The following is a 15571-nucleotide window of genomic DNA, read 5'->3' as shown; positions in this document are numbered from 1 at the left end:
ATCATCTAGGAATAAAATAATATTATTTATTTCCATATATATAGATAATAATAAAAATATTCCTAAAATCTAGGTAAATCTTCCAAAAGATTTTATTTCCATTAAATAATAGTAATATTTTAATAATATCTTAAAATAATTAAATAATCATTAAAATAATCTTTCATCGTTATCTCATCGTACGAGGTTCGCACGAACGATGAACAACGAAAATCCGACGAATTCTTCATCGGAATCCAACGCACTCGGCGTCTCGGCCAGCGGCCCGTCGGGGTTCGCCAGCGTCTCGGCTAGGAGCGTGCAGGGCGGTGCCGCGCCAGCGGCACGGACGCTTTCCGTCGTCGCGAGCACCGCTGTGGATGCTCTTAGTGCATGTAAACATCTTAAGTTAGTGCAGTTGCTTTCTTAAATAAAAATATAGTACTTCGTCCTAGATGTGATCATGTCAATCATTTGTTTTTCGGTACGAGATTTTATGTAGAGTTGTTTTGTAAGTTAAGTGGAAAAAAAATAAAATAAAGATGATATTATTTTTTATATGAAAATATGTGATATTTTTAATGGGATAATCCAAAAAGAAAAAGCGACACTTTTAATGGAACATAGGGAGTATGTAAATATAGTATTAATTATCAAATTCAATTAGAATATTTAATTTTATATTAAACTAGTAATTACTTCCTCCGTCCCACAAAGATTGTCCCATTTTTCCTTTTCCGTCCGTCTCACAAAATTTGTCTCATTTCACTTTTTACCATTTTTGGTAGTGGACCTCATATTCAATTAACTCATTCCTACTCACATTTTATTATAAAACTAATATATAAAAGTAGGACCCACATCCCACTAACTTTTTCAACTCACTTTTTATTACATTTCTTAAAACTCGTGTCCGGTCAAAGTGAGACAATCTTTGTGGGACGGAGGGAGTATAAAATATTGCAGGATTAATATGTAATTTATAAAATATAAGTGTAACTGAAATTGTGTGAATATATGAAAAAAAAAATATTTTTTGAGTTTGAATTTGGTATAAATGGATGAAATAAAATTAGTACTATTTGATATGAAATATATTGCAAAATATCTCTAGTTAGGTATAACTAGTTGAAATAGAAATTGAGCATGCGAATTCATGTTACTAGTAGGGGTGTCGAAAAGGGTAGTGGGTATCGGGAAACCCTCAACCCGACCCGCTACCCGACGACAATGGGAAACGAGGCGGGATCGGATAGTTTATTTTAAATTTTTACGGGTATGGGTATACCCGCTACCCACGCGGGTATACCCGTTAAACCTAGTAATACCCATTATTTTTAGGGTTAGGGTTTTTCAAATATTTTATTTTAGTTAATTAGTTTCAAATCTATATATACTCCCCGACTGTAAACTTTATTTCCAATTATTTATCCACTCATCTCTTTTATTAGTTTAGTGTCTTTTGTGACGCCCCGGAATTTCGTTCATTTCTTTCGAGATAAATCAGATCTATTAGAATAATTAATTTTCGTTTAAAAGGCATATAATCGTCGAATTCTTGTTGTAATCGCAACTTTGGAATAAACTAAGTACTTTCATGTTGGAAATATAAAGTGCAAGAAAATTATTATGTCAAGGATAAAAGTAGAGGAAATACTTTTATTAGAGAAATATGGTTACACCTTGAAGAAATAGAAATTCAAGATTTGAGACACAAATGCATACAATGCTTACAAGTTGTGGGACCCCTTTCTTTACAAGAATTTGGAATTCACAGCTTGCTACTCTAAAGATTTCAAGCTCCAAGGCTTGGATAATAGCCAAATAGTAGCAAAATAGATTAGGCTTAGATTTCAAGTTCCAAGGCTGGGATAATAGCTACAAATAGTAGCAAGATAGATTAGGCTTGGTGCAAGTCCCTTCTACTCTTCCCTCTTCTCTTCTCTTCTCTTCTTCCTCGATTTTCGTGACCCACAAAGCTCCAAGAAGGCAGCCTGCACCTGCAAAAGTGAAACACCAAAAGAGGTTAGAAAAGTTATCAACCAAAAGAATCCAAAGGAGTACAATTTCATCCAAATAGCAAGTCTTGCTGCAATCTACCAAGGGAAGGATCAGATATCCCCCAAATCTTACAAGAGAAGGAAAGAGACAACTTGAGGCCAGATTATGAGCTCAATTGAGAGCACCAAATGAGGAAAACATGCAGAAACCCATGAGATCAGCCCTTTAGGATGCCAAGAATTTCACCAAAGTAGGCATGGAAGCCTACTAACAAACTTGAAAGAAAGCCAACCTAGCAGCCAAAAATAGGAGAGTTTCTCCCCAACATTTCAGGCACAAGATGCCAAGAATGAGAGCTATATAAACAGCCCCCTCTCCACTCCATCCTCCCCACTTTTCGATTCCCAAACTTTACATATCTTAAGAGAGCAGCAGAGGGGAGGAAGAGGAGCAAGAGGAGGGAACAAGCAAGTATTGACAGCAAACCAACAGCCACGACTAAGGAGGATTTTTCGAACAAGGTAAACCTCACCCCACACCATCTATGCATCATATAGAGCAAATAGATAGCGCAAGAACTTAAGATAGCAATACGATTCCTCCACAACAACATGAGCAAGCATCACCTAAGCATAGTCTCAACAATCATTCTGCCAAGAACCACAATATAGAGTTTCTGCCGAAACCCCGATAAGTTGACACAGTAAGCAAATCCTCGCAAGATCAAAGCTTGAACATCACCAATAAGCCAAGAAAAGATTTCACATATACTTCTCAAACACCAAAGTCCCCAGACAAAGGGTAGTTACACTACTGCGGGAAAATTAAATGAAGGAGATAAGAGAAGTTTATAAAAGACTTAGCTTAATCGTGGGGCGCCCCGAATCACACCGAATAGAGCTGACAGCGGCGAGTATCAGCGGAACCCCGAACGGGTTCCGCAGAGCAGCTGCAGGCGTGCGGCGATAGAGTGGAGCGCGGACGCCGCTGCTTCTCTATTCTCGATCGTAGCGGTAAGGAAGTGAGAGAAAGGAGACCCGAATCGCCGTGGGGGAAGACGCCGGCAGAGCCGGCGACCGGCGTGAGACCGTCGGAAGTGGCGATTTCGCCGAGGAAAGGTAGGCGAAGAAGCTGCTTTACATTTCTAATTTGGGGAAAATTGGAAAAGTAATACGAAGGAGAAGGGGTGGAGGAGGGAGTAACCGCTGGAGTAGTGCTATGGCGACGCAGAGCATTGTCGATTTCGCCGGAGTAGCGCGAGGAGCGGCGCCACTGACCTCCCCCTTCACTTGGGGTTTTCTTCCAAAATTTTGTTGAATGAGGAAGTATTAGAGAGGGAAAACCGATGGTGGAGAAAGAAGGATTTTGAGGAATTGTGAAGAATGTGATTTGGGGAAAAGTAGATTGGATTTGAAAGTGAGAAGAAGAGGAAAAGAAAATAAAGATGTTGAGGGAGAAAGAGAGTCCGACGGATGGGAGTATATGTGGTCCCTTAGTGGATAAATTAGATTGGGCCAAGGACTTAATCAAAAGTGGGCCAAAATTGTGTGTAGAAATACTATACAAATTAAGTGGTTTGGGCTCTAATTAGTAAATGGACCGATTTTAATTATTGTTATGCAGGGCCGAGATTGAATTGTTGGGCTTGGAAATAAATCATGTTGGAAGGGAATTAATTTAAGGAATGGAGCTTGGAGCTCAATTAAATTAATTCCCAACTAAGTTACTAAGTTTCGAAAATGGAAAAGTGTGGAAGCGAGAGACGTGAATGGCCGACCGGCGTCGCCCCGGGACGCCATGAGCGGCCTTAAGAAAATTCAAAGAAAGGAATTAGAAGGGATTTTTCCAAGAATCCATATTTTATTAAATAAGTGCCCGAGTTTTGTTTTCGAGAAAATAGAATTACTCCGAACTTAGTAAAGTGAATAAATAAATTCTGCAGAGTAGTGAAGCCGATGTAGGATTAAGAAAATCCTATAAGCCAAGACTAAGATATAGGTGCTATCCAATAGGATGCATGCATTCTTTCTCAAGAAAAATAGTTCAAGTACTAATTAGCGTGCTACGTTATTTATTTTCAAAGGATAAATTGCTCAAGGGAAAGTGAGGCCAAAGCGAGTAATTGAATTGAGGAATAAGCATATCAGGTGGGCTTTCTTTTAATATCCAGCACATTAGTGTGGATATAAATCAAATACTTGTGAAATTATGAAATATCATTTTTTCCCTCAAAATAGAGAGCTATGATTTTTTTTCAAGTTGTTGTCATGCCATAATGTTTGCTTTGATGAACGGAATGGAATGGAATAGAATGGAATGATGGGTGACCGTGAGAGGTGACCACCTCCCCGACACTTGAATGGAATGGAATGATGGGTGACCGTGGGAGGTGACCACCTCCCCGGCACTTAATGTTTAGATATGGAATGATGAATTAGGAATGATGAAAGAACTTAGTCTGCAGTCAAACTCTTAGCTCGCAAAAGAATTTAGTAAGCTCGTGCCTTTTAAGAAAAACCTCCCGTGTGTTACTGTGATGGCTTGACAACTATATAATGTATGTTTTATTTTTCGGCATGTGTCCACTGAGTACTCCTATACTCAGCCCTGCATGTATTTATAAATGTGCAGGTTAAACGTCACGAGGATGGAGTGATGATCAGAGTCGATGTTATTAAATAATCAAGTTGATCTTCCAACGATTCGTGTGTTCATACACGAAGTCGTTTAGTAAGGACTTATTCCGTTATGCTTTTGTGAAGTGAGAATTGTAGAATCTCACCATCAAACTCTGATTTATTGATGAGATGTTTATCCTATTTCCAAGATCATGTAATTGAATACTTGACTTCTATTTTATGATATCAATCGACTTGACCTTTGTACAAATTTCTCAAGTTCTAGCCCTTTTCTTTCCCCGCTTCTTTAATCCTTCTCATTAGTCACGGTTTACCTGCTTTCGCTATCCTTAGCAAAATGCAGTCGTGACATCTTTACTCTTTATATTAGAGATTTAAAATATTTAGACTTTTAGTTGAAGTTATTTATATTTAGACTTTTAATGAAAGTGAATTATTTTTGGTTTTATATTGAACTTTTGAATGGTGATTTAATTTTAGACATGCTTGATGTTTCAATTATATTTGCTTATTTGAAATTTAGATTTGCATTATATTTCATACGTAGTCATATTATATTTAAGAGATGAGAAATCACCATATTTATGCATAGTTAATAGTTGGAAATTATGCAAATACAACAAAGTAAAAAAAATACAAATCTAAAATCATAGTGTAGCAACTAGCAACAATCCCAAAATTCATTCTAGAATTTCAAACATGTACATAAAATTATTGTATTAGATGACTAGCATTGATGATAAGCGAAAACTAAAAGCATATATCATTGAATAATATAATACACAATTCAAATTATGCCTGTGGGTTTGGGATACCCGATGCGGGTATGGGATACCCGTTTAACTATACAGGTCGGGATTGGGTAGTATAATATTGAAGTTTTTGGGTACGAGTACCCGCGAAATCGGGTTTGGGTACCCACGGGTACCCATTTCGACACCCCTAGTTACTAGCATAGAAAAAAAACAAATAAAGGGCCAAGGAGAGAATAAGATCCGAATATTTGTATAGATAAACATCTCAAATCACTAATTTGGACGAAATCCGTATATAAATTGATTATAAATGAGGTTGAAAATTTATCATCAAATATAAATTGATTACATCAAAGAGATTTAGATTTAGTTGATTATAAATACAACCCTATACCCTAAATCCTGATTACAATCACTTCACTTCCAATCCAGCAGAGATGCACAAGGAGTGTATATAAATACGTATTCAAACTTCACCCTGCTGGCCTCTTGTATACAGCACTATACAACATGCTCCATCCAATGATAAAGCCTTCAATCTACACTCAAAAGCTCCACAACAGTAAAGAATCCACCTGAGTATTTGCAACTTACTTTCTCAAGAATCCACTTGGCTCCAGAGTTGATCAGCGTAGGCCTTTTCGTCTTCCTTTTCATGACTGACATATTGAATAGCTTCCGCAACTTCTTCTTCCTCCTCTTCCTCGCGTTCTGTAACTCCCTCTTCCACCCAGTCACCATCAGTAGCCATGGATGCAGCTTCATTCATTTCCTTTTCTCGCTCTGAGAGCTTTGCCAGTGCTTCCCTTATTGCCTGTGCAGTAGCAGGTTTGTCTGTTGGTCTGTATTTCGGTGGGGGCACGACGAATGGCAAACCAACATCGTCCAAGTTTTCAGTATTCTCTTTCGCTCCATCTGGTGGGGGAACAATGAAAATGATACCAAGTTCGTAATTGGAAATATGAAGTCTCGAGCCCAGTGCAGAATTATTCCTCATGTTCCCATTCGATCGTCCCTCTGAGAGTGGACGTCCCCAGGCAGCAGCACTGAAGTTGTGCGATCCAGAGTAGACCCACCCGAAGGAAGATCCATCCTTCTTAGATAGGAACCGCCTGCGTCCCACCTGCTCAAAACTTTATTTATCTTCAAAAATATAAAAATTCAAGTCCTTTAACAGGTGAGGTTCCCAAAATGGAGCCCAGAGATCACGTATAAATGAAAATATTATTCGAAATAGAGTTTCTATTGTAACACTGATATGAAACAAAGCATTCAAACAAGAGACTGGTGAACTTGAGAGAGATTGTGCATAAGTCAGCAGATGGAACAACATCTAACTACAGTTTTTTGTTTTAAATCATTTCACAAAACAGTCGAGAAGTCTAGAATGCAAATAGTAATGTAGATGCTCATTTAGAAGTTGCAGCTCCCCACCCCATAAAGACGGCAAAAACGGAAGCCTCATGCAACTATATTTCCACTGATTTATATTACATACATTTATCTCATCAACTTGCCATAACCAAGATCTTTATCCGAGATAGTAGAGGTGGACGATGAACAACGAATGCAATAGTATTAAACTGAACTCAAACGAGGCCACAACAAAATGTTGTTATCAACAATTCAACACTTTCCTGAATGAATTCCCACACGTACGTTGGAATCTTTTAAATACTAAAGGAAACCCCAACCATAAGAAAAGCCCATTACACAAATAGGCCTTGACCCAAAATAAATAATTGAACACAAAAGTCCATTAATTTAAAAAGCAAACAAACTGGCAACATGCCATCAATATGTAAGCAGGAAGGGTCTATCATTTATAAAAACAATGAAGCACCGGTTTAAAATTTATTCTCATTTCTATCAGCTTGGCTTTGATTACTCTAAGAACTTCATTTAGAGGAACACTTGAGATTGTTCATTTATCAGGGACAGCTAAGATGAAGGAAATAAAGGCATTCCCAGTACTGAAGCAGCAAAACTTCTAAAAGAGGAACTTAGCAGGAGATGAAAATATGGGTTTCCCATAGGATAAAGAAAAAAAGAAGAAGGTCACGATTAATGAGTAAGGATAAGGAACTTAAATCAGCTTGTTTATTACAAAAGCCAAAAGTCCTTGGGTACGAGCAGGTCTATCATTCAAATGGTGCCATAAGTACAATTGGAATCAAAGGTGTCACATGGAAAGATAAATGTTCCAGGAATCTCAATAGCATTACATTGAAAAGACAATAAATTATCTGGGTTGACCTCTCATATGTAGTGTCAAACTCTGTAACCCCATTTGTTTGACTGAAAATGTAATGATCAGAAATCTGGTATGTTCGTAACCAGATTTTTTTTGTTTTTCGTTTTGAAAGTTCGGAATAGACCAAATCAACTATAAAGGGCAACTTCTCTTAAATGTTTGGTTCCGTAAAATGTTGTAGCACTCCCTCCGTCCCACTTTAGAAGTCCCAGTTGAGTTCGGCACGGGTTTTAAGATATGTAAAGGAAAGTTGGTGAAAAAATATAGTGGAATGTGGGTCCTACATTTTTATATTAGTTTTATAAGAAAATGTGAGTGGAAAAAGGTTAGTGGAATGTGGGGCCTAATACCATTTATGGAATATTCCAACCGGGACTCCTAAAGTGGGACACCCAAAAATGGTAAACCGGGACTCCTAAAGTGGGACGGAGGGAGTATTAATTTTCATTGATGTATGTTTGGCAGACCGGACAATGCAGCAGTATAGTTCATATACGGACAATTAACAACAGTCATATCACCAGCTTTGTAGAAATTGAAAATAACATTTCCATACCCATAAACTGGTACCCTAAAATTACTTTTGACAGTAAAAGAAATCCATACCTTCACATGCATAGGATACCCAACTCTATCACTCGGATGAGGAACTGCATCATGGAGGATGTCAACATTTTCCAGTCTGTGCCATGTTTTCTGTTCAAGATGGGTATGTTAAGCTAGCTTGTTCAGATCTACTCCCTCCATCCCATAAAATTATAAAAATAGAGAATTTGGAAACATCATGGGTTTTAATGCGAAATTGGTGAAGTGGGAGAGATATAGAAAGAAAAGGTGAATGGAGTATTGTTAGTGGAGAATGGGCACACCTCATTAGAAAGAAAAAAACATATTAAAAATGGAAGTGGACTAATTTCGGGGGACAGTAATAATTTATAAATTGTCAACCAAAATATATGGCCAAATTAGTTTCACAACAGAACAACCAGAATCACATATTTCACATCTAAAAAGGTAGCTATTCACATGCTGTAAGATGAGAAGAAAGAGTGCATTGAGATGGATTTAAAAACTTCTGGGTTCAGATTTCATTCTCTGAACTAATAAAGACAGCTGAACCAAACTGGATAACTGATCATTTTATAGTGAACGTAAATTTAAAAAGTGTTGGGGGTTAGGTGGACTCCCAACCTGTGCATATCAAAGACAACATTACCCATATAAATTTATGAGGGCAAATTAACTTTAGATATTTTTATATATATGTGTATGTCTTCAGTATAGCATGTTAATAATGAAAGGGAGCTGATAAGGGGCAATTCAATGACGAAGAGTGAGTTACTTCATGTTTCACTACCTCTGAGAAGCATAAGAGGCGCCTGGATGCCATGATTCCACTTCTGTTGGTCTTTACTCTCTCAATGCTGGGGAAGATGATACGGATGGAAGGACTTTTGAGCTCTTGACTCGAAGTCCAACATCCCCACTGACATAAGTGCAAACCTTTCAATAAGCAAGCAAACTAGTAAAGCGCATTTTTATCAATATTATGGTTTTACATCTGGATCAGATTCTTCGGAGTCAGAAAATGGTACTGATGTTTTTCCTGCTGCTGCTGCAAATGAAGCTAGAAATTGTGCATTTACGCTTCCAACTGAAGATGAACCTTGGAACATAGAGTAAAAGTGGCCCAAAAAGGAACAAAGAAGAAGGATAAGTTAAAAACAAATATGTATAATTCTCATTTAAAAAAAAGCATAAATTACCTAAGGTCATCCACTGACTCACCAAAAATGAACTCGGATTGCAAATGTTCAGGCCACTTGTGCAGGCCCAAAACCTGGAAACAAACAGACGTGAAGAAAACATTTGATGGCCAATATACTTTGCTAACCATTATCTCGACTTCCAGCTCTAAGTGATCATGTATATGATATACTCTTATAAAGAGCAAACTGTGTCTATTTTTATTGTAACTGCCACCAAGACTTCTGTAAATAAAAATTTCTTAAGTAGAATGACTTATAATGACAATCTTTTCTTTACAAATCCAAGGCAGATCATATTAATATGCTAAAAGTTTGCTTATTCTGCCAAAGTCCAAAATAATCTACAACAAGTTCATTTACAGACATGTTCAACGTTGACGTGAAACAGCAGCAAGAATAATGAGATAAGAAATGAACTCAAAAGTAACAGACTATGCAAGAATGATTCATAAAAACACGTACCTCCTTGAGGCGCCACAGCCCCGCATATCTCTGACTTGATGCAACAAGGGAACATATTGCAGAAGCATATTCAAGTTGAGTAACTCCAGAAATGGCAGAAAAAGAAGGTCCCTGGACATACAACCCCATTGGTTCATATATAACAAAGTTCTCTTTTGATAAATTTGATATGCTTCATGAAATAACTCACTATACGTTAAAGAAATAATGATGAAAAATGAAAACTGGGGTTGTAATCGCACCGCATACACATAAAGAATCAGTTTTACTTCCTTGCTGCTTTGTTCTTGAGCAGTTTCAAGGACTTCCTTTGGATGGATAAATGCAGAGAATGCAAAATGGCCAGTGTCTGAAAGTGGAGCCACCCATTTTGCAACATTCCTCGGCAGAAACCCAAGTTGAACAAAATCTAGAGCAAGGAGAAAAAAGTTAGCCCAACATAATAAAAGTTTAGGTTTGTTACTGACTTTAACTGTTAGGTAACTTCTAGAATGTAAAACTGTTTTCTCCCCCAGATAATAAGCATGGAACCCCATGCAACTTTCAGTCTTTTAGCATAAATAAGAAAAAACTAAAATGCAACATATCTATTTATGGACATTATGTTACTAGGCAGTTGATGCATTGATGGCATTCCACATATGGCTGTTCTATAGTTCTAATGCCACACCAAAAACTAAAAATTGTATATACAATGACATAATAATAACATCTGTTGATGAGAAAAACATAGAAGAAAATATACAAGTTATGCAGCTTCTGAACTACCCGCAATCTGATAGACATCTTCATGATTTAATACACTGTATGAGTGATTTTCACTATATTCTAAAGGTTTTCATTCAAAGAACAAAAGTTTGAAATTTTTTCTCCCAACAAATATAATTACACTCTGCCAAAGAACACATAAGGATAAATGTAACACTGGTATGTGGAAAGAAAAGGCAGCACACGATCAACGTCAGGATTTCACACATTTCATACTGTTTCATTTTAACATGAGGGCAATAAACAACCTTGAACTAAAAATCTTATAGTCTTATACTGCAGCTCTGCCGTCTACACTTCATGATTCCTCAACCTTTTTCTTTTTGTGGATAAATTAATTCTTTGACTTATAATATCTCAATTTGCAGTAATATCTGACCTACACAACAAAGTTAAGGAACAGTAATAAGTTTTGACCATCTTTCTATGTTTTCTATCAAAAAGTTAGGAGTTAGCTAGAAAATCACCAGACTTTCAACCAATGGGCAATGACTATTGTGTTGGGAGTTCAAGGACATATTACAACGTAGAAGATTTTGTTCAATGTAATGGGCACTCAATTGGTTCAAACCATAAGACTGAAAAGATCCTCAATGAGCACAAATATTTTCCGTGTCTTAACAGTGTGAAAGTGAAAATACTACCAAATTAACTATCAAGTAATGAAGATTACCTCCCACAGATAAGTCTTCTGGGTTTGGTATAAGAACACTCACAGCATTTCCATCAGCCGGTATGTTTGTCATTCTCCTCAAAACAACTTCTGACATTCCATCCACATTCCCACGATATTTTCCAAGAAATAATGCCAACTTCTTCAAATGCCTCCCATTAGAGTCCGCAGATGCACGATAAATATGGCTCAAACCTACTACAGATGTTTCAACTGAAGATAGAAATTTCGCACTATAAGACCATAACTCATGTTTGTCACCCTGCAATAAAAAAGGTATTTCATATTAAATCACACAAAATCAGTTATAAATGCAGCAGGAAATGCAGACTGTAAATGTAGGAATTGTATATCGCTCTTGGCCTACTACAGTTTTAAGCATAAGAAAAAACTTATGTAATCGCATGAAGAGCTTGTCCAAACTAAAATATCCATATCATATCCTAGCACAAGCGACTAAAATGGGGATGCAATATCTTATCACCATTAAACTAATAAAGATACTATTACACAAAAGGTTTATTCAAGAAGGAAGAAGGGGGAGAGGCGGAGAGCCAGCATAACCACGCTGGTTCTGATTGTTGAATTATTGTCTTATTTTTTTTATCATTTATTTGTTACAAATTAAGTTAGGTCATAGGCTCCTTTAGTGGGCTTTACTCAGCCTACTCAATAAAAGGGTTTCTTCTTCATACAAGAGAATCATGTAGGAAACTTATTCTTGATCAGAACTGCGCTCAAGCGCTTGGGACTGGAGACTTATTGTTTCTTCAATTTTGGTTTTAATATTCACCGTGTTTTTGTCTATAGGTTGTTGTTCTCCTTCACTCTAACGAAAACCTCCATGAGACCTTAAACTCTAAAACGCCAATGACCTAGCACTTTAAGAAAATATAAAAAAAGCTCAAGTGACACAGCAGAGACATAAGGTAAGATTTCAGAGCATAATATAATAAGAAAATTGAGATTGATATCCATCAGAGGTATCTTCATTAAATACTAAATATTGCACATATCAGGCATAGCAGCTACTGACCACTAAGAGATTTCTGGACTCATACACAGGACTTATTTGCGAATGAATTCCTGGCACAGAAGCAACCAAGTATCCAGCAGCTCCACTAAAGTCATATTGGATCAACTCCAATATCCAAGAGGCCTGGCTAGGCACATCGGCCAGTAGAGATGCCATAAATCCAGCCAACTGAGCAGCAAAATCACATTTTGAACCAATATTGGTTTCCTCCTCACATAAACGGGTGAAAAGAGAGAAACAATTGGGAGTAATTAGTCGTGGGAAGTCCTGCCACCAGACTGTATTGGTTACATCATGCCACTGCAGAAATGGAAAAAAAATCAACAATTTCCTTGTTTGAGTCTTGAGATGATTAATAAGTATATATATAAAAGAGCCTTCCCAGTACTCATGCTTAATTCTAAGGAGAAGTGGTGATTATTCTGATATTTGTTAAGGTAACACAGCCTTGAAACAACTACTTATGTATAGATGTTGATATTGAAAAGTTGTGCCTACAACAGATATGTGAAACTGTGAATCCTTAATATTTTACTACTCCAGTATGAAAAATAAAATTAAGTAACCTTCCAGAGTCATATGATATAGTGCATAAAGAACAAAATTACAAAAAGTAAACCTGCTTCGCCACTAGATTTGCTGATGTGATGACAACACGTAACTTGTCTTCTCTTTGCAGCACAATTAACTTTGGGTGATGGCAAGCAATGCCTGATTTCTTACGATCATTATTAAAAGCTATAACTTCAGGAAATGGAGGATACCTATTGTTAAGAATAGACTCCGTCATACAACTTAATTTCATTTTAGCAATTTCATCATTCTATAAATAGGATATTCTAACAAGGAACTTACACCACAGTTAAGTTTGGGTATTCGGTGAATGGAACTGATGTTCTTTTATCAGGATCTACACTCCAACACCTTTCAGCGCTGTGACAAGCAATTGTCACTGGTAGATGGAGAGGAATCTTACAATAAGTAAGAAACCTACACACAAAATGCCATTAAATGTAACGGTCATAACATAGAGCATAGCACAACAACTAAACAAGTAAACACAGAGATCATTATAAGTAAACTAAAACCAGCAAAACAAAATGAGAAGTGTTTCTCTAACAAAAGAACTTGAGATTTTGCCAAATCGAAGTAAGTATCAAAATCAACGAGCAGACGTTGCTATCTTACCATGATATATCACTAGTAAATGTTGCTATAAATACACGCTCGAGGCTATTGATGGGATGAAAGAGTTCTGGCAGCGAAACAGTATCAGCATTATTCTCCTCAATATCTCCACCTTTAAATTGCAGACGGTTCAGATAGAACTTCTTTCCTGGTGGCAGAATGCAACCGCCATGATCCTCAGCATCTGATAGTCCTTTAGATTGCCGAGAATCCTGTTTTTCCAAAGACATACCAGTAAAATTACTACTGACAGAGGCATCATGTTCATCAACAATGTCATTACATTTCTTCAATGCAGTGTCAGTATTAGCTGCACTAACAAAGTTAGAACACCCAAGCTCCACATTTTCCTCAGAGATCACTGTGATAATCTGACAATTCTCAACAGCATCAACATCCCTAGAGTACACCCTTTTCCGTTTACGACATCCTATTTGAAGCCTACTAGTTGAACAAGATTCCACACTATCACCTGAGGATGATCGAAGAGACCCCTTAAATCCATTTCCTAAAGAAAGATGGATCCCATTTTTCCAGTTAACATCCATAAACTGCCGTATGTAATATACAGGGTCATCACTGCACAGTATATCCCTACACAGACTTAGAAGCACACTCGTATTATCTGCCCCTCTGCAACATCTCACAGCAGAACTTTTGTAATCAACTTCCTCTGCAAATACAGCTTTCTCCACCAAAAATCCAATGCTGGGACTCAGCCCACAAGCTTCGTTGTCCCTGCATACAAGCACAACCACATCACCAACCCTCAACTCAACGACTCCACTAATCCTAGACCCGTTCACGAAAACCCCATTTGTGGAAATATTAGCACAGCAACTAGAAAAAGAAGCGTAGCTTCCAATTCCGCTTCCACTATAACCTTTAACAAATCCGTCTGACAAATAAATCTTCTTCTCCAAAGAATCAAAGTACAATTGGCAGTGCCTCTTGCTGACTCTAGCGTCAGCAAAAACAAAATCACAGAGCTTCGATTTCCGGCCAATGGTGTAGGGTTTGAATGGTTCCAGAAAGAGGGATTCGCAGTATCGAGCGGTGGAACTCGAAATTAACGGCAGAGTGAGGGTTTTGATATGCAAGATTGCAATTCTAACAGTGTTTAGCCGGAGCTTTTCAAGCGGCTGTAAATCAAATTGGTGGCGTTTTCTGATTTGGAAGGAAAAAGAAGAATTGAAAGTACTGCTCATAATCTCGACTCCTTGATGACAAAAGAGGGGAAATCGCAGTAATTGTAATCGGAGCAGTATATGGATAGCAAAGAATACAAAGAATTTGTTGAAATAATGATCAAATCAAATAATGAATGCGAAGAAGTTCATATGAATAAGATTGAATATTTTCCCTCCAAATCGTGCTGTGTAAGTTTAAGAACTTCGCGGTTTCACAGTTCCCTTTATTTTTCGCTTCATATTGGGCCGAGCTAAGAAAGGGCCCAACGTTTCTCTTTCTTTGACATCATTTAATCAAATTTTCAAAAATAATTTATTTATTTTTTTCAAAATTTAGCATAGTCCAACTTTTGTTGGCTAATACTCCCTCCGTATGTGAATAGGAGTCTCATTTTCTTTCGACGCATGTTGTCATGTTTTAAAAAATGTTAAGAAAAATAGGTGATAAAAAGTTAGTGGAATATGAGTCTCACTTATTAGTTTTAAATTAAATGTGAAAAGAATGAATTAGTGAAATGTATATATATCATTTAAAGTAAAAGTGAAATATGAGTCTCGCTTAATTATGATTGTATTTGAAAATATAACATAACATACATATGAATGATTGTGAAATAGTGTTAATTGAATAATAAGTTGGAAATCTAAATTATTAAAAGACGACATGTATAAGTTTTAATGGAGATATTAAAATGACAGAGATATCAGTTTCTTCGTAAAGAATTGTACACACAAAAGACATACTCCGTATTTTGGTTCTTTGATTAATTGGAAAATATTATTAAAATAAGGTTGAACATGTTAATCGGTACAAAGATTAAGAACATAGGGAGAATTACTTTTCTGTTGTGTTTAAT

General features: G+C 36.9%; 2 protein-coding genes and 1 long non-coding RNA gene across 6 annotated transcripts; 1 reads left to right on the top strand and 2 right to left on the bottom strand.

Moving 5' to 3' along the window:
- Positions 1 to 1612: 1612 nt before the first annotated feature.
- Positions 1613 to 4865, top strand: LOC121778319. Its single transcript, XR_006045655.1, has 2 exons — positions 1613 to 4127; positions 4612 to 4865. It is a non-coding gene; the product is annotated as an uncharacterized LOC121778319 (long non-coding RNA).
- A 796-nt stretch (positions 4866 to 5661) lies between these two features.
- LOC121778115 lies at positions 5662 to 9108 on the bottom strand. The gene is made up of 3 exons (XM_042175412.1): positions 8986 to 9108; positions 8235 to 8324; positions 5662 to 6497 (listed from the first exon to the last, which is right to left on the bottom strand). The coding sequence occupies exons 1-3, from the start codon at positions 9016 to 9018 to the stop codon at positions 5973 to 5975; spliced, it is 648 nt and encodes a 215-aa protein (XP_042031346.1). The 5' UTR covers positions 9019 to 9108; the 3' UTR covers positions 5662 to 5972.
- Positions 8986 to 14881, bottom strand: LOC121778114. Of its 4 annotated transcripts, XM_042175409.1 has the most exons (10): positions 13525 to 14881; positions 13192 to 13326; positions 12956 to 13100; positions 12337 to 12636; positions 11301 to 11562; positions 10102 to 10268; positions 9860 to 9970; positions 9395 to 9468; positions 9188 to 9294; positions 8986 to 9114 (listed from the first exon to the last, which is right to left on the bottom strand). In XM_042175409.1, the coding sequence occupies exons 1-9, from the start codon at positions 14730 to 14732 to the stop codon at positions 9210 to 9212; spliced, it is 2487 nt and encodes an 828-aa protein (XP_042031343.1). In that variant the 5' UTR covers positions 14733 to 14881; the 3' UTR covers positions 8986 to 9114; positions 9188 to 9209. The 4 variants fall into 4 exon arrangements, with proteins under 4 accessions (XP_042031343.1, XP_042031344.1, XP_042031342.1 ...); XM_042175410.1 differs by having other exon boundaries at positions 8986 to 9294; XM_042175408.1 differs by having other exon boundaries at positions 8986 to 9294; positions 9417 to 9468.
- Between the last annotated feature and the right edge of the window lie 690 nt (positions 14882 to 15571).

Source organism: Salvia splendens, chromosome 19 (genome assembly GCF_004379255.2).
Source record: "Salvia splendens isolate huo1 chromosome 19, SspV2, whole genome shotgun sequence".
NCBI classification, from domain to species: Eukaryota; Viridiplantae; Streptophyta; class Magnoliopsida; order Lamiales; family Lamiaceae; genus Salvia; species Salvia splendens.
The sequence above is the reverse complement of the archived record's forward strand: the minus strand, read 5'-3'. Positions and strand labels throughout refer to the sequence as shown.